General features: G+C 49.1%; 1 protein-coding gene across 18 annotated transcripts in view; it reads left to right on the top strand.

Moving 5' to 3' along the window:
* Positions 1-21694, top strand: part of LOC124523162 (C-C chemokine receptor type 3-like) — a 36351-nt gene that overhangs the window by 439 nt on the left and 14218 nt on the right. For 3 of the 18 annotated variants that reach the window (XR_006964936.1, XR_006964938.1, XR_006964937.1), the window contains exons 1-4: positions 12677-12764; positions 15051-15188; positions 15504-16397; positions 19884-19924. Coding sequence is in view for 11 of the 18 variants with exons in the window: in XM_047094976.1 (XP_046950932.1) it covers positions 12583-12764; positions 19884-19924 (223 nt within the window). In the remaining 7 variants the exon portion in view is untranslated. Of the gene's footprint in view, positions 1-1319; positions 2847-11225; positions 11358-12542; positions 12765-15050; positions 15189-15503; positions 16398-18135; positions 18940-19883; positions 19925-21694 lie in introns of those variants that run through there. The other 15 variants (XM_047094979.1, XM_047094978.1, XM_047094980.1 and 12 more) reach the window with 15 other exon arrangements.

Here is a 21694-nt window from a genome sequence, read left to right on the forward strand (position 1 = left end):
CTGAGACTAAATCTTGAGAACTGCTGGTTTGAGGCAGACTGATATAGCTACATTCTTGCAAACACCCGGTTCTACCGAATAGTCGCTGGTGACCCAGGGCAAGCTCACTATGTTCCTGAGCCTCACTTTTCCCTTCTGTGAGCCTTAAAGGAAGGGATGCGCCTAAGACCTTTAGTATGTAGTGTTACTCAGTGTTATTACGGCTCCCTAACCCCTACGGCAGACTCAGGCGACCCAACTACACCGTCAGCGACATTAAGTCGGTAGCCGGAACTTGGCCACGGGAAGAGCCTTCCCCCCCCCCCCCCGGGGGATCAGCAAATGCCACGAGTTGATGCCTTTTTCGTTCTTTCCTCCCGGAGGGCTTATAGAGATCCTTTGCCAACTCACACTGCCGGGCGACCGCAGGCCGTGAGTGCACAGGGCCTCAGTGGTAAATCTGTGTGGCCAAAGGGACCTAATGAGAAAGTTTGCCTCTCAGTGTATACGAACCTCGGGTCTGGGCAGAAACTAGCTTTTATTTGAGTGCCCGCCCTTTGCACAACTAGCCGGGGGCCCAGCTGCCTGATTTCAGGGGGATCCCCTCACGCCGGAGGGGCGCCCGCTCACGAGTCCGCGGCTGCTCGGCCCAGTTCTCTCCACCGAGCGAGGCCCAGGCCTTGCCCGCTGCCCTGGGTGGGGGCGGGTGGGGCTCAGGTTCAGGGCACCCAAACACGGGCTCTAGCCAGGGGTCTGCACCTTCGGGTTCGTGCCTTCGGTCCAGGCGTCTCGGACCCACTTCGTCCTTCCCTTTTTCTGGACTTTCTGGTCTCCCGGCTGTCTTCCTTTTCTTTCTGTGGATTTTCACCGGGGCGTGAGGAGGAGGATGGGGTATTTAGTTCTGTTTACTGGCCTTCGTTTTTGGTGTTTGCCCCCACCCCCCAAGCACCAGCTGGCCGCGTGCCTGTCACTGAAGATCCTGTTCAAAGTTTTCATCTGATAATCTTGTGCTCTTTTAGCTCCTACAGACCGGGCTGGAGAGGAAGGTCTAGGAACAGAAATTTCTTCCAATTCCCTTTGTCCTGCATCAGCATTTCCTTCCCTAAAGTGCCCCCAGCGTGCCCCCCTCCCCCTGCTCCAGGGCCCCCCCTCTCCCCCAGGGAGCCCCCCTCCCCCTGCTCCAGGGCCCCCCTCCCCCCAGGGAGCCCCCCTCCCCCTGCTCCGGGACCTCCCCCCCTCAACGCCGCTTCACTGCTGTCCACACAGTGCTACTTTCTCATCTTGAGTTCCCATTTTGAGCCTCCTGTCCTCTTTCTGATGCTTCCAATCATGCCTGTTTCATGACGTCTCTGTAAAGAGGACCCAGAGTCCCTTCAAAGGCCTTTCCAAAGATGGCTGTTGGGGGGGCCTCCCCAGGTCGGGCGAACCTGAGGCCAGTTGGGCCTCCCTGCCCCGGGCTTGCATTTTCAGTGGCCTTAGTTACACAGAGCACCGGGGAGGGACTGTCCCTGGGAGAAGAGACCAAGAACCCCCATCCTTCCTCCTGACGCTCAAGGAGGGAGGTGTGGCAGTATGGCCCACAGGGGTCTAAACCAATTACCACTGGGGGACAGAGACAGAGTCGGTGGACCGCCCCTCCCAGGGCCTGCTCCCAAGAGTAGAGAGGACAATGGCTGTGGCTCGAAGGCCGTGACCTCCTGCGCTCACCACGACCCGGTCCTTTAGAGGGCACTCTTGGACCGTGGCAGAGGCATCATCCAGGGCCTGATGTCGAAGGTCCTCCTGCTGTCTGGGCGGTAGAATTCCCGTTTCAGCACAGCGAGGCCAGAGGACGCAGGACCACGGGCCAGGCCACCAGCCGCCACTAGGGATCCCATCAACAAGCGGTCCGCCCCCTGCCCGCAGCCCCAGGGTGTGGCCCCGGGCATTCGTGGGTGGGCGAGGTGGGGGGAGGCACGGAGGCTTCCCGGGGACACACGGGCTTCAAGAGCAGTTGGGTGCGTGAGGGATCCCGCTTTCCAGGCTGGGGACGTTTCAGGGAGAGGGGCTGACAGCCTGGCTGTGCCACTCTCTCTTGTGTCGTTCGCTCCTCTCCCGCTGCCACCTTACTGTCCAGGGCACCAGCCAGGCGGCCTTAGGCTTCCCATCGAAGGTACCACCAGGCCGGCAGAGAGGTCGGGAGGAAAGCCTGCAGGGGGCCCTTCTCCTGGGCCCTGCCTCGGAGAGCTGGCTCCCCAGGGCCCCGGCTTTACCCTCTGGCACCGTCCCCTCCTCCCCTCGTTGTCCGTGCGTCTCCCAGCAAAGAATAATTCCCCCGGCCTGTCACGCTTGGGTCCCAATTACGGCTCCCTCGGACGCCCACCGTGCGACGTGCAGTCTCGGGCAATTTTCTCCGCCACTTGCCTCGAGCTTCAGTTTCCCCACCTATAAAACCAGGATAATAACCTTTCTTTCTCTGGCTTGTGCCTGGCAGCCGGCAGGTGTCCAGCCGATGGGAACCAAGTGGCAGTCTATTTCTTTCGCCCAAGCCTCCATCGAAGTGGCAAAGGTGTGGCAAAAGTGCCTCCTGCGTGCAAAACACAAAAAAGCCATCCAAGGACCCCCACCCCCCACCTCCGCGCTGAAAAGGGAAGGAGAGACTATCTCAAGGAGGTGCCCTATTTATGTGCTGACCACCACACGCTGTTCCGGGATATCATGGAACCTGTGTTACCTCTTTTCTCTCCAACTTGACTGGAAGCTTCTCCGCAGCTGGACCCGGGCCCCACCGTCTCGTGCACGGTTTCCACAGCACCCTGCACAGAGCTACACGAACGCAAGGTGCTGGGGGTCCACACCTGTGCACTGAGGTGTGCGTGTGACCACAGGTGAGGGTGACGTGTGACATCTTTTGTTCAGAGCGACATTGTCAGGCACCTGCCTGAATAAACTCATTTTCCCTTTCCATCCTGCCTTAGTGCCGGGAGTGCGAAATCTTCCTGCTCCTGAGAAAGAGGTGAGGGGAGAAGGGACAAATGGTAGAGACCCGTGTCCCGTGGCTGGTCCAGAATCTGGCCGGGCAGGGGCTGGCATGAGGCCGAGATCCTGGCGGTGGTATTGGGGGATGGCTGGTCTCTCCAGTGGGGTCCAGAAGCTACAGCCTGGGCATTGTTGCAACTGAATCGGTGTTAGGTGTGACCGGGGATAATAGGAGCTGAGTAGAAAAGGGCAGGAATGCCCGTAGCCAGAACCAGGTCAAGATACCTCTCTCGGATGAAGGGCTTATATACAGAATAGATTAAACCGCCCCCACCTGCCCCAGGAAGTCAATATGGAAACGACAACCTAATTTTCTTTTAGATAGGCAAAAGACTTCATAAAAGAGGATATCCAATGAACCAGCACGTACGTGAAAAAGTACTCAATATCACTAATCATTTGAGAAATGCAAATGGAAACCACAGTTTGAGATAGGTAGGGATTGCAGCACATACCCACTGGGATGGCTGAGTGAGGAAGGAAGAAAGGAAGGAAGGAAGGAGGGAAGGGGGGAAGGGAGGGAGGAAGGAAGAAAAAAGGGAAAGAAAGAGAAAAGAGAAAGAAAGCAAGAAAGAAAACAAGACATCAAGAAAGCAAGCAAGAAAGGAGGAAGGAAGCGAGGGAGGAAAGAAAGAAAGAAAGAAAGAAAGAAAGGGAGGGAGGAAGAAAGAAAGATTCCTAACAATAGTCAATACCAAGTGTTGGCGAAAATGTGGATCAACCAGAACTCTCACGCACCGCCGGAAAGTATAAATTGGTACAACCGCTTAGAAGACCGTTAAGCAAAATGTAAAGTGAAACACACGCCTTCTCTTTGACCCGGAAATGCTACTGCAAGCTCTACACTCAAGACAGAGAAGTACGGGTGGACCCAAAAGACGTGCACAAGAGTGGTGCTAGTAACTTTATTCAGAATAGTCCCAGACTGAAAATCCCAAATTCCTATCAACAATAACATGGGTAAATTGCGGGATATCCATACGATGGAATACTACACAACAGCATAAAAGGATAATCAGCTGCTACTATATACTACATTAGTCCATTTCTATTGAGTTCAAGAACAGTCAAAACTAATGCATGGAGGGGCGCCTGGGTGGCGCAGTCGGTTAAGCATCCGACTTCAGCCAGGTCACGATCTCGTGGTCCGTGAGTTCGAGCCCCGCGTCGGGCTCTGGGCTGATGGCTCGGAGCCTGGAGCCTGTTTCCGATTCTGTGTCTCCCTCTCTCTCTGCCCCTCCCCCATTCATGCTCTGTCTCTCTCTGTCCCCCCCCCAAAAAAAAAAAAAAAAGTTGAAAGAAAAAAAAAAAACTAATGCATGGAAATAGAAACAAAACAGCAGTTACCCCGTGGGTACGGACTGGGAAGTACCTGGTCAGGGAATGTTCTGGCTTCTGGCAATGTCCTGACTAGCGGTTACACGGGTGTATACATATGCAAAAACTTAAGATGAGTGTACTTCAGGCTGCATTTCAATTTAAAAATCTTAATTTTTTTTTTTTAAGATAAATCGCCCAGATATGTGACTGCCGAGTTGTACTGTAAGGACATGGCTTAGTTTTGGAAGAAACAGCCGTACTCTTTTCCAGAGCAGCTGTATTATTTTCTATCCACAACAGCAATGTGCGAGGGATCCCATTTCTCCCCATCCTCACCAGCATTTGGTTTTGTCGCTGTGTTTTGTGTTTCGGGCATTCTGATAGGTGTCGTGGTAGTTGCTATTTACATTTTCTAATGACTAATGATATTGAAGATGTGTTCATGCACTTGGCTGCCATTAGTATGTCTCCTTCGGGGAGATGTCCGTGTATGTCTTTGCCCATTTTCTTTCTTTCTTTTTTTAATTAAAAAAAAAAAGAATCTTTATTTTTGAGACAGAAAGAGAGACAGAGCATGAGCAAGGGAGGGGCAGGGAGAGAGAGGGAGACAGAATCCGAAGCAGGCTCCAGGCTCCGAGCCCTCAGCACAGAGCCCGACGCGGGGCTCGAACTCACGGACCGCGAGATCATGACCTGAGCCAATGTCGGACGCTTAACAAACTGAACCACCCAGATGCCCCATGTCTTTGCCCGTTTTCTAACTGGATTTTTTGCTCTTGAGTTTGAAGAGTGTTGTCCATTTTAGATACACATGTTTTGCTGGAGATGTTGCTTACAAATATTTGCTGAGTCTGTAGCTTGTATTTTCATCAGCTGAGTAGAGGATTTCGAAGAGGAAAGATTTCTGTTTCGAAGAAGGTTAATTTAGCAATTTTTCTTTTTATGGATGGCGCTTTGGCCTCAAGTCTAGGAACACGTGGCCTTGACGCAGTGACCAAAGATCTCTGCTTTGTCATCTTCTGGGGTCTTGTATTTGACATTTTATAATTAAGGCTGTGATCGATTTGAGTTAATTTTTGCGTGAGATGTGAGGTTGAGGCTGACGGCCGTTAGTTTCTTCCCGCCTGTGGCTATCTACTTGCTTCAGCACCGTTCGTTGAAAAGGCTGTCACGGCCTCTTCGTCAAAAGGCAGGTGGGCGTCTTTGAGAATCCAGTTCTACATTTTCTGTTTTGTCCCGTTGATCTGTCTATCCCTCTGCCAAAACCACACTGCCTGGATTACCGTAGATGATGTCGTGAAATCAGATGAAGTGATTCCTCTGCCTTTATTCCTCATTTTCAAAATTGTTTTAGCAGGGGCTCCTGGGTGGCTCAGTCAGTTAAGCGGCTGACCTTGGCTCAGGTCATGATCTTACCGTTCATGAGTTCAAGCCCGTGTCGGGCTCTGTGCTGACAGCTCAGAACCTGGAGCCTGCTTTGGGTTCTGTGTCTCCCTCTCTCTCCCTGCTCCTTCTCTGTCTGTCTCTCTCTCGAAATTAAATAAACATTAAAAGAAATGTTTTAGCAATTCAAAGTCCTATGACTTTCCATATAAATGTAAGAATAATCAGCGTGTCTAGGTCTTTTTGTACAAAAAGACCTTTGATGGGATTTTAATCTAAATTGTTTTAAACCTGTTGATCAATTGGGGGATAAACTGATATCTTTCCTATGCTGAGTCTTGCAACCCATGTCCGTAGGCTGTCTCTCTACATTTATTTAGGGCTTTGACTTCCTTCACCAGCATTTTGCAAGTCCTAGCACCAAGTCCTGCAAATGTGTTGGTAAAGTGGTACAGAAGTATAATCTAAAAGCTTTTTGGAGCAATTGTAAATGGTATTGTGTTTTTAGTTTTGGGTTCATTAATACATAAAAATGTGGTTGCTTTTTGTTTGTTGGGTTTTTCCCCCCTGCAACCTAGCTAAACTCAGTTATTGGTTCTGAATTTTTTTAGTAGATTCTTTGGGATTTTCTCTGCAGGTGACCATGTCTTCCTCAAATAGGCACTAAATTTTACTTCCTCTGTTCCAATTTGTATGCCTTTTATTTCTTTTTCTTCCTTGCCACTGGTTAACCTCTGTGGTAGGAGTGGTAAGGAAGAAATAATGGACATCTTGCCTCATTCCTGATTGTGGAGCAAAGCCCTGACTTTCATCAGTGTGATGGGGTCAGTGGCTCTCTGTAGTTGTTGTTTATCACTTTGAGGAAGTTGACATTCATAGTTCACTGAGAATGTTTATTATGAATGGGTGAACGGTTTTGTCAAATGCTTTCTCTGTCACTATTCGATAAATGGCTCCATTTCTTGTAAGATTTTGCACTTAGGATCATATGTTCCTAGTATTCTTTTGTTATCCTTTTTTTTACTGAAGAGTCTGTAGTGATGTCCCCTGTTTCAATCCTGACATTAATTGGTGTTCTCTCTCTCTCTCTCTCTCTCATGTCTTGCTAGAGGTTTACCACTTTTGATGATTTTTGGGAAAAACCAGCTGTTCATTTCATTGATTTTGTGTGTTGCTTTTGTTTTCATTTTGTTGATTTGCTTTTTTCCTTCTTTCTGCTTATTAGGTTTATTTTGCCTTTTTTCTAGTTTCTTGAGAAAGAAATTTAGATTACTTATGTGAGACCGTTCCTTTCTAACTAAGCATTAAGTGCTGCATGTTGTCCTATTAGACCTGCCTTAGTTACACCCCACCGACCTTGACTCATTATGTTTTTGTTTTCATCTAGTTCTATGTATTTTCTATTTCCTTGGAGACTTCCTCTTTGACCCATGGATGATTTAGAAGCGTGTTTTTAAATTTTCAAGTGTTTGCAAACATTCCTGTCATCTCTCTGTGATTTTCAGTTGATTCCATTTTGGTCTGAGAACATATTCTGTGTCATTTCAATTTTTTAAAAATATTTTTGAAGCCCTGGATGTGCTTTATCTTGGTGAGAGTTCCATCAGAACTCGAAAATATTTACTAGTTGTGAAGGGATTGAAATCCTGTATTAATTCCCTTCCTGGCGAAAGATACTTGGAGAAGCCTTTATCATGACCAAACTCTGAGTGATACAGGACAGTTCCATCCCACACCGCACTGTCTGTTCCCAAACTCTTTCTCATCGGCTGCCGCATTGCTGAGTGTCTTCCCTTTTGGCCCCTCACGACCTTGTCAGTCCCCCTGGTGCCTACCTTATCTTTGTTCCCAGACCTCACATCACACCCACTCCCCATGACAATCAATTCTTTTCTTACCTACGGAAAATTTCCCTCTCTCAAATTAAAAAAATGTGTGCCCTCCTCCTCACCCCCGTCGTCTCATTAAGAACCTTCTTTGTGATCCGTCCTCCTTAGAATGCAGAGGGGACTATAAGTAGCAAATAACTCTCTCCACTTCCTGGGGCTGAGCTGACCCCACCCTCGGATCGATGGTGCACGTGTCTTCTTCAGCATCTGTTCTGAGATCTAAGTTGTGGGAAGTGTATTCTAGAGTCTATAATCCTTCTAGACTCCTTGGACAACAACAGCAGAATCTTGGTGTTCTTGATGCCCTGGGTTATTTTGAAACCTGCTGCTCATATTCCATAGCTCTCTCATGGGAGTAGGGACCATGCTGTTGTTGAGTTGTTCTTCCTGATACTAACCTCAGACATGAAGGAGTCAAGAAGGATCAGGATACAAATCTATTCTCCGCCACCGGATGGCCGCGCAACCGTGGTGTGTCATGTAATCTCACACTGCTTTAATCCTTACCTGTAACTTGGACGCCTGCACAATCGTGAGAGTCACCTGATACGCCATGATGAACGCTGGGCATGAGACTGTTCAAAAGATGATAGTCACTCTCATCGTGTGCTGTTTCGTCGTTATGTTGTTGCTATGACATTGCATGTCGGTATCCCTTGCTTCTCCCTCTTCCTAGCTTTCCTCTTCCGTTCAGAGAGCTGCTTGCATACCTGAGAGCATGAGTAATTCCTGGGCACACTGACAGTGGTCTGTTGAGCCTCTCTTGCGTTTACGTGTGGTTGGATCAGTGAGTTCTAGCCCATGGAACTGGCCGAACGTGATGTGAGCAATCTCTAGGCCTGCTCACAAAACCCTTTCGTGCCCTTTGCCCCACCTCTTGGGCGATACGACTTTATATATTTTGATCATGGTGCCGACTTTAGTGATATCAGACTCAACGATATGCAGGGTGCCTTGCTCCCTAAATTAAGGATGGGAGGCAGACGGCCACTAATTAGTGATCCTGATTAGCTATGCATGATCCAGAAATGCATGTTTAAGTTCATCATGCATTTTGAAATTTGTTTGTTGGTAGATAGCATTTTCTTTAAAAAAAATTTTTTTTAAGTTTATTTATTTATTTTGAGAGAGTGCAAATGCGAGCAGGGGAGGGGCAGAGAGAGAGAGAGAGAGAGAGAGAGAGAGAATCAGAAGCAGGCTCATGCACTGTCAGTGCTGAGCCCGATGTGGGGCTCAGACCCATGAACCGTGAGATCGTGACTTGAGCCAAAATCAAGAGTCCGCCACTTAATCGACCGAGCCACCCAGGCACCCTGGTAGAAAATGCTAGCATCTTCTTAACTGATGTAAAAGTTGGTACCTTGAAGTGGTGCCATACAAAAACCATAGTTTCGGCTTAATGTTCAGGCAGTGGGCAAAGAGACTGATCTGAAGAACCGTGAAGACGTGGTTTCTGGCGTTGGGGGCAGCGGGAGGGGTGGCCAGCAAAGGGGCACAAAGAATCTCTTTGGGGTGATGGAAACGTTTATACCATGATTGTGGCCGTTGTTTCCCCGGATACGTACGAGTGCCAAAATCCATCAAATTGTAGACATTAAACAGATGCAATTTATCATCCAGAACCTGTATCTTAACAAGCTGATGCGAGGGGCGCCTGGGTGGCGCAGTCGGTTAAGCGTCCGACTTCAGCCAGGTCACGATCTCTCGGTCCGTGAGTTCGAGCCCCGCGTCAGGCTCTGGGCTGATGGCTCAGAGCCTGGAGCCTGTTTCCGATTCTGTGTCTCCCTCTCTCTCTGCCCCTCCCCCGTTCATGCTCTGTCTCTCTCTGTCCCAAAAATAAATAAAAAACGTTGAAAAAAAAATTAAAAAAAAAAAACAAAAAACAAGCTGATGCGAAAAAGCAGCTGTCATCTCTGGTAAACTCCCCGTCTAATATCAGGTTCTCAGACCCGGTGGGGGGAGGATTCATTGAGCCTCTCAGGAGAAACCAGCAAGCAAGGGGATGAGTCAGCAGGACAGGGAGGGAGGAATCCAGCAGGACTGTGAACTCAGGAGAAGTCCCCCCTCTGCCCTGACTCGCTCCTTGTTATAAGGAGCCATCATGTGCACATTTTCTTCAGGTTGTTGTTTTAAGAAATGCAGGGGCGCCTGGGGGGCTCAGGTCATGATCTCGCAGTTCGTGAGTTCGAGCCCCGCGTCAGGCTCTGTGCTGACAGCTCAGAGCCTGGAGCCTGCTTCAGATTCTGTGTCTCCCTCTCTCTCTGCCCCTCCCCTGTTCATGCTCTGTCTCTCTCTGTCTCAAAAATAAATAAAACATTAAAAAAAAATAGTAAAGAAATGTAGCATCAAAGCACAGGTGTCCTGATCTAAAAGTCGGCTGCTGGGGTTTGGGTATGGGCTGCTGGAGAGGGACGAGGGGGCCCCCAGCCCAGCCGTGAGTCACATCCAGACCTGTAGGGAGGTGGCCGCACAGTGGGGCTAGAATCAGGCAGAAGGGGGATCCCAGCCCAGCCCCACCGTGTTCTGGTGATGTGATCTTGGACTCATTGCTTAACCAACTTGCCTCAGTTCCTCCTCCGAGAGATGGTAAAACACAAGTGCACTTACCTCGCAGACTCGCCGAGAGAGGTTTACTCCGCACGAAACACGGAAAGCCTTTAGCAGAGGCCCTGCTGTGATAAAAGTGCTCAGGAAAAGCTGTTTTGATTATTAAACAGTCATTTCTCTGCCCCTCGTCTCCTCCTGCAACTTCCACACCGCGGAGGCAGCCCCCACCCCCTGTCACTCCTGCAACTGTCCAAGTCCTTTCTGTCCCCTCGTGCTGGGGGCTGACGGCTCTTTGATCTTTTCCACAGTGGAGACTTAGGCGCATTTTGTGATTCGTTCAGGATTCGTGCTGTGCAACACAGGCAGAGGCTTGACACGTTTAAAAAGTATCCAGACTGGGGCGCCTGGGCGGCTCAGTGGGTTAAGCCTCCCGCTCTTGATTTCGGCTCAGGTCATGATGTCGTGGTTTGTGAGTTCAAGCCCCGCGTCGAGTTCTGCGCTGACAGTGAGGAAGCTGCTCGGGATTCTCTCTCTCTCTCTCTGCCTCTCTTTCTCTCTCTCTCTCTCTCTCTCTCTCTCTCTCAAAATAAATAAATAACTTAAAAACAATAGACAAAACGTATCCCGATTAATCTTCCTCTGTGACAATGAACCCTCAGGCCTGTCCACCCCAATGTCACACTTCTGGGTGTCCTTCCAACCACTGGGGGTCGCAGAAGCCTCCCAAACGCTATGCTCCTGAGTCGTGCACAAAGCAGAAGTGAAATTTTCTCTCAGGGGAGAAACATTTCTGGCTGCTATTTGGGCGAAGGAGAAATGAGCTTAAAGATCTGTTATCTGCCGTCCCTTCTATTTCCTGTCTCTCTTGTCTATTTTTGTTAATGTCTATTTGTTTTTGAGAGAGACAGAGTGCGAGCAGGGGAGGGGCAGAGCGAGAGGGAGACACAGAATCCGAAGCAGGCTCCGGGCTCCGGGCTGTCAGCACAGAGCCCGACCCGGGGCTCGAACCCACAAACAGCGAGATCACGACCTGCGCTGAAGTCGAGGCTTAACCGACTGAGCCAGCCAGGCGCCCCATTGTTTCTGTAGGCCTTTGGGCTTCACAGGAGGGCAGTGTGCAGTGGACAGAGGGAACCCAGAAACACCCTGGACCCCCAGCGAGCCAGAAGCAGGCCGTGCCGGCTGCAGAAGCCCTCCCACGACCCCCCTGGGAAAATGTGGGTGAGTGGAAGCGTGTGGTCCGAGCTCAGTCTCTGCGCCCCGGCTGGGCCCCGAGACCCGGGGCCCAGGAGCTGGTGACCGGAAGATGGGTGACCCTCAAGGAAGCTCGGACGCTCTACTGCTCTGCAATCACTTCCTTTCACACATGCAAGGCTGAGGTTGACCTGAGCTCTCCTGCAAGAGCCACCCCCCCCACCCCCCCGCCCCGGAGCTTCTGAAGGTTCTGTGTTTGTTTCTCCTGCCGATGCCCCTATATTCCCAAGCTGCCTTCTGTTCAGTTTGGTTTGTGGCTGTTCCTCTGAAATGTTTCTGCATTCGTGTATGTGACCTTGAGAATCTGGTCACAGGGTATTGGTGTTTGGGGTCAGGTTTTCCTGTGAGCTTAGCACCTCGAGGAGCAGGGAAGAAGCACCCCAAATCTCCTGGCCCTCCCAAGGCTGAACGAGCCGCTCGGGACCTCGGGGAAACCTCTTTGGGCTCTGCCTGTACATTTGGCCCCAAGGGCGTCCTCATCATCAGCTGAAACTCGGCAGGCACGGGTCCCTCAGCTGGTGGGATAGTGCAGGAGAAAAGAGGAACTCAGTGGATAGTCTACACTCGGGGGTGGAGAGTAGCCCTGCCCTTCACCCTCTCTGTGGCTTTTGCCAAGTCCCTCGCGGACTCTCCATTTTGTCGTCTGCGATGTGAGCATCCCTGCTGACCTCGCGGGCTGCACGATAGATAGATGATAGAATGGGCCAGAAAGCAGTTTGCAACTGCAGTCATCAGACCGGCATCTCCCAGAGTTCTAAGGAATCCTGGTCTTAAAGAATGTTAACAGGTGCTATTTGAAAGAACACATTTCTTTTTTCTACGTTAAAAATAGGATTGGGAGGGGCGCCCGGGTGGTTCGGTCGGTTAAGCGTTTGACTTCGGCTCAGGTCATGAACTCATAGTTCGTGAGTTCGAGCTCCACGTAGGGCTCTGGGCAGACAGCTCAGAGCCTGGAGCCCGCTGCAGATTCTGTCTTCCTCTCTCTCTGCCCCTCCCCTGCTTATGCTCTGTCTCTGTCTCTCTCTCAAAAATAAATAAACATTAAAAAAAAAACTAAAAAAAGGGAAGAAGAATCATAGGTGGTTGTGTTTACCCTCACATAGATCAGCCCCCATCGTAAGCTTCTCTAAAGCTTAATCTCTCAATTGGTAGGAAGACGTTGCCCTGACCAGAGCACCCAGGAAGGGCTCCCATGGTTCATTGCTTGCACGTGGAGAACGCTCTGGGGTCCCTCCCGGGAAGATCCAAGCCTCTGCTGAATTCCACATTCCCCGTCGACGTACCCCGAGGTGATTCCGGAACCGTCACCTTTTTAGGCCTCTCCATGCTGAATTCCCTCTATCGCCATCGCCAACAGCTGGCGTGTTCCACAAGGTAAAGAAATTCTTCGGTTGCTGAAATCACTCCGGGAGAATTCTAAGTCCCCAGCGAGGGGGTGGAGACTGAGCTCAGGGGCGGGTGGCCACTTATCAGACAGAAGTCCCAGCCCCGTCCCTGCCGGCCACCCTCCTTCTCATGAAGGACACTCAGTGTCCACACCAGGCTTCCACCCTCCCCGCTGCTGGAGGTGCGGTGACTTTTGAACTTGGGGAGTTTGGAAAGGATAACGGGGAAGGCTTCGCTCAGCCCTGTCCTCTTCGCCAGGAAAGGGAGCTGCCCGCGGCCCTTGGGGTTGCCTTTGGCTCCGTAGATAAAGCATCCAGTTCTGCGGTTTAGTGAACGGGGTCATGTGTGGCCCCTTAATTTCTTAACATCCTCAGAACCAGAGAAGATAAGGGGACAGGTGGGGAGGGCAGGGGTGCTTTTTGCTCTTCCGATGATACTGAGCACCAGAAAACTAAGGTCGGCCAGAAATGCCACGGAAGTTTAGAGGAGGGGCGGGCAGTTCCAAGCACCTGCTACGTTAAGACACCGTCATCGTGGTGGGGCCCTGGTTGGGCCTTTCCCACAAGCAGGCGGGTTTCATGGGCCACCTCACCTGACCCTCCCATAGATGGAGGTGTTGTGCTTACCTCCGTTTGCAGATGAGGAAGCCAAGCACCATTCCAGCTGCCTGGACCCAGGAGTCCAGTCTTTCTAAGCAGAAAAGGATGTCCTCACGGGGAAGCTGGGCCTTCACTGCGGACGGGGTGCAGACCAGCAGAGAGGGGAGGGGGTGAGACTGCCCGAGGCGTGTCTGGACCAGTGAGTCCCCCGTGAGGCTTGAATGGGAGACTTGGGGCGGAAAGAGGGTCCCCAGAAACGCAGCAGGAAGCCTTGGAGTTAGGCAAGGGCTCTGGCATTTTCTAACCCACCCTCTCACCTGTGGAGAGAGTTTTCCTTATTCTCTGGTCCCTGTGGCTGTGGTCCCTGGCCCCCGGGAGCTGCCCTCGCAGGGCTGAATACGAAGGCCACTCAGGCCATGCGTCCCCAGCTCCATCAGGGGGCTCCCAGGATGGTCCCCCTTGTGGGACACGTTGCAGAGACTTCTTGTTCTCTGGGGCAGAAATCTGCCTCGTGGCAGCCTCTCCCCACCCGGGGATGCCCCACAGAGCCCAAGGGAAAGGCCGACTCTATCATAATATAGCACAACTTCCTATCTCTTTCTTCCTACCAGACGTTTCCGGTTTCTCTAACTCTTCTCTGGCAAGGCTTCTGCTGACCCCCCTGACACTGAAGCCTGGCTACCCGGCTGGCTCAAACTCGAGCCTCCGGGATGTCCATGAGCCCTCCCGACAGACTCCTTCCTTTCTCCCCCCATCTTTTCTTTGCCATTGGCAGTGGGTGTCACAGTCCCGCGTACATAAGAGATGTTTGATAGACGCTTGGCCAACTGCTTTGACGTCGTCCACGCGGCCAGTTTGTCAAAGGTCGCGCCTCTAAGGTCAGAGCTCTTCCCACAAATGTTGGGTGATGCCTGCGCGGTGCCCAGCGTCGCGACAGGCGCCCCGGACCCATTGGCACATAGAGCCCGCACACGTGTCACGGTGGTAGCTTAGCCACAGCTCATGTTTGCTTAGCCCTGTATATCCTACAGAGTCTTTCTTCCGTATTTATCTTAGTCGATTCCATGGCAACCTGATGATTTACAGGTGAGAAGGCTGAGGTCCAGCACGATCTGCTGATGAAGGTTATGGAGCTATTCGGTCACACGGAAAGGCACTTCTCGGGTCTTCTGGGGACGCCTAACCCTGCGCCCCACCTCGACTCATCAAGGTCTCCTCTAGAGCTCTGGGGAATAGCTAGGTTATCCCGCGGTCCTCATCTTGCCTTCGCGGGAAAGTTCTGATTTAATTTAAAAACTCCCTTTGGTATTGAAGTATAATTGACATACAACGTTATATCCGTTGCAAGTGCACAGCCTAGTGATTCGAACTACATTCCCTACCTTATTTCATGCTCACCACGATAAACGTAGTTACCGCCTGCCACTCGATTTTACTTTTTGCCCTGCCCCGTACCCCGGGTCAAAGCAATGTTTATTCAAGAATTATCTGCCCCCCTCCAAAAAGAGAAAAAGAGAGAGAGAGGACAATGCCAAGAGAATGCAGAACCCCGAAACGGCTGCTGAACATTAGCAGTGTTCATCTCAAAGATTACTCAACTGAGGGTTTAGTATGTAATTCCAGCAGCAGAAAAGAAGAACTGTACTGAACTTGAGAACTTTCTGAAAACTTGCAGAGCAGCGAGCCTGTTTAAAAGGGGAAGCCGTCTTGTGTCCTACCTTCCCAATGCCTCTGATCAGACGGCTTCTCCATTTCGTGCGTGGCAAGACCTAAGCTGTCCCCGGGTGCATAAAGGACTTTGCTAAAGTCACAGGTACCATTTGCCTTCTTTCTGTTCTCTTCCGGGCAAGAACTTACTACATTGCGATAGAAGTCGCTCGCTTAAAAGTGATTTCCGGGTAGACCGCCAGGTTTCCAGGAACAAGGAGATGGAGAGAGGGGTCCAGGCAGGGCAAGCGGTGCCTCTCCAGAGCGCTCTTGGATTGCGGAGGCAGAGGAGAGGGTGATTTAGTAGGTGGTATGGGGCCAAAGTAGGAGAGTTTGTTGTGACACATGTCCATTTTCTTCTTGCTTTCTCCCACTTTCCTTCTTTCCCCCACCCATGCTGTGATACCCTTGCCTCTCCCAGTCATCCACACTTGGCCTTTTGTACCTCATCAGTCAGCATGCCCACGGCTGGGCCCATCGTGTGTTCTCCGTGCCTTCATAAATTCTCAACTACTGAGGACATGACCGCTCCAAGTTAGCCATTTCACGTGTATCGATGTTGACTTCGTAAGAAACAGTCCGTGAAAATAGAACTTGCATATACATGTGTACATACATCTACATAGTGCAGTTGTATATATACATGTGTATTTTAAGTGTTCATTGAAAATCCACCCTAAGTCAGGCTATGATGATGAATCAGTGAATCAAATGATTTGGTCTTCGTGTCTGGATCGACAAGGTTGACTGTTTGTTTTTCCTAGACCTGTCCTAGAGGATAGGGGTAGAAATCCCTCCTAATCTTTTGGGAAACCTTGGATTGATGCGGGTGGAAGTTAACAGTTGTTTGACCGGTGTTTAGAGGGAGGGTGATGGGAGTATGGGGACTTTGGTACACGGAAGTGATAGGGGTATTTGTAGCTCTTTTCAGACGGTGGTGATGATTACATTGAACCAGGTAGGCTGAGTTATTTCTCTTGGGGCAAGAATCGTATGACTCAACAAGAAAAAAGCAGATGTACCCAGCATAAAATGGGTAAAGGGCACCGCCAGATAATTCACAGAAAAGGAACTATGGATGATTACCAATTACAGTTTTAAAAAATGCTCAGTAATTAAACAAATATTAGTTACACAGTAATGACGTCTCTTTTGCCCATATACGTGGCCAATTTTTTTCTCTTTTCTGTCTTCTTGGTGTTGATGGATGCTTGCTGAGATTAGAGCCATCACCTACTACTGCCCAGAATATATACATCGCTGAACACTTTCTGGAAGCAATTTGACAAAACGCATCAAGAGACTTAGAAAACAGGTAGAAATTGTGCTTTGGGAAACCTACTCTAAGGAAATAATTTAAAAAAATACAAAGTTGTTTATTACAGTATTATTTATAAAAGTGTAAATCTGGAACAACTTAATCGCACACCAATAAGACAATGATTAAATAGCCATGAATATCTATACAATATGTTGGTGTCTTTTCAAGTTATATTTCCTTTATTTAAAAAAATTTTTAATGTTTATTTATTTTTGAGAGAGAGAGAGAGGACAAGCAGGTGAGGGACAGAGAGAGAGAGAGAGGGAGGCAGAGGATCTGAAGCAGGCTCCACGCTGATGGCAGAGAGCCCGATGTGGGGCTCAAACTTACGAACCATGAGACCATGATCTGAGCTGAAGTCGGACGCTTAACCGACTGAGCCACCCAGGGGCCCCTACAAATTATATTTTCAAATAATTACCAGCCACATGGAACAGGGTGCAAGATATAACATTTAAAATGTCAGAATACAGAGGGTCACCTGGGTGGCTCAGTCGGTTGAGCGGTTGACGTTGGCTCAGGTCACAATCTCGTGGTTCATGAGTTCAAGCCCTGCGACAGGCTCCGTGTGGACAGCTCACGAGCCTGGAGCCTGCCTTGCATTTCGTGTCTCCCCCTCTCTCTACCCCTCCCCCACTCACACTCTGTCTCTCCCGGTCTCTCAAAATTGAAGAAATGTTAAAAAACAATATCAGAATACAGAAACGATATAAAAGTGTGATATGGCACCTAGAAAGGAGATCTGGGGCAGACGTTCTTTCTCCGTTTTACGTGGTTTTACCCCAACCATGCTATTTTGACTACACAGTCATGCCTTCCCTATGAAAACATATTCCTCACAATGATCTCTTTCAACTAAATGGCAGATCAACCTGCAATACAATTAAAATTCAACCACACTTGAAACACCCCATGTTGAAATATAAAGAGTCAATCTAATCTTTGGGCAAGAAAGTTGGTAAGAATATCCAAAATCACTGGGGCGCCCGGGTGGCTCGGTCGATTAAGCGTCCGACTTCGGCTCGGGTCATGATCTCGTAGTCTGTGAGTTCGAGCCCCGCATCCGGCTCTATGCTGACGGCTCGGAGCCTGGAGCCTGCTTCGGATTCTCTCTCCTTCTCTCTCTGCCCCTCCCCTGCTTGTGCTCTCTCTCAAAAATCAATAAATGTAAAAAAAAAAAAAATCAAATAAAAAAGAATATCCCAAATCACTTGGCAGGTGGATAAAACCAAGTCACTTAAAATGAACTGACCACACTCCAGCACGGAGTGTAGCCTTTGCTCTAGTAACTAATGATAATGATCAGCAGATGTGGAAGTCCTTGTGCTGCCCTAAAATACAGTGCTGAGAGGTTCTTGTGTGTTTCCGGGGAGGGAGCTTCCTGGCTCGCCAGGCAGCCCGTTCTGTCCCCACACAACCTGGTAGTTCCCACATGTCCTTCCCCAGGTGGGCCTGACTGTAGTCTCCTCCGATGCCATCAAGTTTCTGCGCTCTGGGAGTCTGCTCCCTCTTCTGCAGGAAAAGCTATCACGTCAGTCCATCTCAAAGGGACCTAAAACATTGCCTAATCCAGACCTTTCGTAAAAAAGATTAGAGGGACGCCTGGGAGGTTCAGTCCGCTGAGCTTCTCACTCTTGGTTTTGCTCAGGTCATGATCTCATGCTTTGTGCATTCAAGCCCACCTTGGGCTCTGTGCTGACAGTGTGGAACCTGCTTGGGATTCTCTCTCTCTCTCTCTCTCTTTCTCAATCTCTTTCAAAATAAATAAATTTAAAAAGAATCTTAAAAAAAAAAAAAGATTAGAAAACTTGGGTCCAGACCAAAGACAAATACTGGCAAAAACAAAAACAAAAACAAACAACAAACAAAGAAACAAAAACTAAAATTAATCTGAGGATTTGAAGCCTCTTATTTTTCATACAAAACATTCTGAGTTCTGTCAGCCACGGCTGATGTTTCTGGACCTTTCTCACCCTAGCCTGTCCTGTACTCCAGATTGACATTAACCCTCTTAACATGGGGTACCTGGGACAGAACATCATATTTCAAATGTGTAGTCTGAACCGTGAGAAGCAGGGCGAAAATTATTCGATTCAGTCCGGAAGTGTTCAGTAAGCAGCTGTCACTTGTCAGGAGTCCTACGGGCACAGTGACCAGTCGCTAGTTCTGCACTGTCCACTCTGGTGACGACTTGCACATGCGGTGACTTCAATGTAAATTCACTACATTTAAATAAAATGAAAAGGTCAGCCACATTTCGAGCGCTCAACAGCCATTTGGCGAGGGGTGCCCCGTTGGACAACACAGACCCAGAACATGTCCATCATTGCAGAAGAGTTCTGTTGGGTAGCACCACACCAGATAATTCTTTTGACTATTCCAGGTTCTCTGTAAAAAAATTAAAAAAAAAAAAAAGTGAAAGGTTGGGAGGCCTGGCTGCACTGTAGAGTGGGAAGCAATCCAAGTAGCTAGTTGGAGAGGTAATTGGATGAATAAATGAAGGGGCAGCTGGGTGGAGACGTCGATGGAGAATCAGGTACGTGGATTTCCTTTCTTCTGGGTGATCTATTAATACAGATTAAAATTGAGTTCGCTCTCAGGGTCGCTGTGTCACCGCGTTGACATTCTTTATTTTGCTTCTTGCCTAAGCTCGAGGAGGTTGGAGGGTATGTAACTGAGGGACAGAAAACAGGTTCATAAAATTTAGGAGAGATTTCATGTCCCCTAAGAGTAGGGGAGCCGTAAGAATCAGGGTGGCCCAGGAGCGTCTGCGTGGCTCAGTCAGTTAAGTGTCTGACCCTTGATCTCGGCTCAGGTCTTGATCTCAGGGTTCTCGAGTTCAAGCCCCGCTTTGGGCTCCGCACTGAACGCGAAGCCTACTTAAAAAAAAGAAAAGAAAAAGGAATCCTACCTCCAGAAATTCTGGTTTAACTATTCAGGGGTACAGCCCGGCATTGGGATTTGAGAACAGTTGCCGTAGCCAACTTCTTCTCTCTGTGGAAATCCCCTCTCATAATGTCCCTATCAGGCATTAGGTGTCTCTAGTTACAGTTTGCTCAGCACCTCACAGGTCATTTGGGATGATCCCCCTCAAGCTCTTCGTTTCTTTTTTTAAAAATTTTTTGGATGTTTATTTTTTCGAAAGAGAGAGAAAGAGAGAGACAGAGAGAGACAGAGCGTGAGCAGGGGAGGGGCAGAGAGAGAGGGAGACACAGAACCCGAAGCAGGCTCCAGGCTCCGAGCCGTCAGCCCAGAGCCCGACGCGGGGCTTGAACACATGGCCTGTGAGATCATGACGTGAGCCGAAGTTGGACGCTTAACCAACTGAGCCACCCGGGCGCCCCTCAATCTCTTTCTTATGTGGTGTTTGACTTTGCCTCTTGGAACGACCTCCTGTGGTTGACGGTGAATCACATTTAGGTTCTTATCTACACACCAGTACCTCGTTCTCTTTCCTACCCAAAGTGTCTTTTCTCCTAGGTGGATGGATACCTCTGGCTCCTTCAACTCATCCTTACCAGGTAGGGTTTCTTCTCCACCGCATTCCAGTTTGGGCAATGTTCACATTCAGTGTCTTGCCTGGGACCTAGCACAGGGCTCTGGATGTAGTCTCAGACCACTTTAAAATCCCATCACATGCTAACCTGTCATTCTAGCTGACCATAAGGTTAGCATGTGATGGGCTTTGAAAACCAAGCCAAACCCAAAACTTCCTGCCTAAGATCAGCAACAGGCAGCATGTCTGAAACAGCAAAGCGTATCTGTTGATAGCAGACTGGCTAAATAAACTGGTTTATCCACACAGTGGATTCTCTGCAGCAGGAACAAAGAGAACCTTCCACTGCTAAGTGAAAAAAGCAAGGTGCGTGATGATGAATGTAGTGTTCTGCTTTTATGCAGCCAACAGGGTAAGATTAGAAAATATCTACCTGCTTACGCTTGTGTATGGAAGCCCTGGGAAGGAAGAGCAGTTACCCACACGGTTGAGCGGGGGTGTTGGGGGGCAATTTTCTGCGTGCCTTCGGAGCCGAGGCCCGGCAGTGTTTGTTGTAGATTACCTTTTCAAGGATGGTTTGTAGAAACGGCCTCGGAAGACAGAACATCTCTCTCCAGGGCAGACAAAGAGTTTTGGTTGCTATCTGGTGGAATTCAAATAATGTTTCCCTCCTGGGCAAAGACCGGGCAGGCTTGTTGTCAGGCCCGTATGAACGATTGGAGGTTGCTGGACTCAGATTCCTCGGCTGTGAGGCAAATCTGCTGTACGTGGGCCCCGTGCGACTTGGGGGCAGGGAGAACCGTGAACTTCAAGTTCACGTGTCTGCTGTGCCATGAGCAATACATCCTGTGTCCTTTATCTAATGGGCACGTGCCTTCTGCTGGTATCCGCGAGGAAGTGGCAGGCTTACTTGTTCGCCTACAGGTAGGATAAGATCTTAGACCCTTCACAGTTCTTGACGGGGAAGAGACACATGGGGATGTGCTGTAGGATGGGACTTTTTATTGTGTATCTTCTCATAGCATTAGGTTTTGAACCATATGATTGTGTCTATTACCTACTCAGTCATAAATATCATGACATTTGAAATAAAAATGTTACTCTTGTAAAAAAAAAACACAACCTTTGTCATGTAAATTTAGATTAAGTTAATGGAAGTTGTCTGCAGATTATGGGAAGTGATGATTTCTTGGCATCCCCAAGGTGGGCAGAATTAAGTGCCCAGCAGGACTCTCCTGATTCCTGGTTCCATAATTTGCCAGGGATTAATCTATTATCTATCTATCTATCTATCTATCAATCATCTGTCTCTGTCTCTATCCCCTACCTGTCATCTTTGTGAGAGATAATCTGACCTCTGATACCTCTCTGTCGGTAAGGAAATGGATTAATATAATCTGGTGTTCCCATCAGGTTATTTAATTTGGTTGAGGTCCAAACTTATTCGTAGAAATCCAAAGTCCTCATTTAGTATAACTAAAGATGTTAACGAAGGCTGAAATGTCTGGTTGAAACCATTGGATACCAATCATTGTAAGTTTTCTAGAACCTTGGGTCATGGACCACAGACCGGATATTTGTGGAAAGAGAAGCATTTCTGTTCAGATGGAAGAAATGTTTGCTCTTCTGAAGTCATATTTTACTACCTTGGACAAGATCTTAGACATTTTGGAAGGGCCCAAGAACTTGAAAAACAAAGGTCAACGGGTGGAGGGGAGGAGAGTTCATATACAGTTCTAGGCGTGTATTAACATACACGCTGGGCCAGTGTTCTAGATGCTCTCGAACATGTTAG

This window comes from Lynx rufus, unplaced genomic scaffold (assembly GCF_022079265.1).
Source record: "Lynx rufus isolate CCGP_SWC_20201006 ecotype Redwood Valley unplaced genomic scaffold, mLynRuf1.p SCAF_4, whole genome shotgun sequence".
Classification (NCBI taxonomy): domain Eukaryota; kingdom Metazoa; phylum Chordata; class Mammalia; order Carnivora; family Felidae; genus Lynx; species Lynx rufus.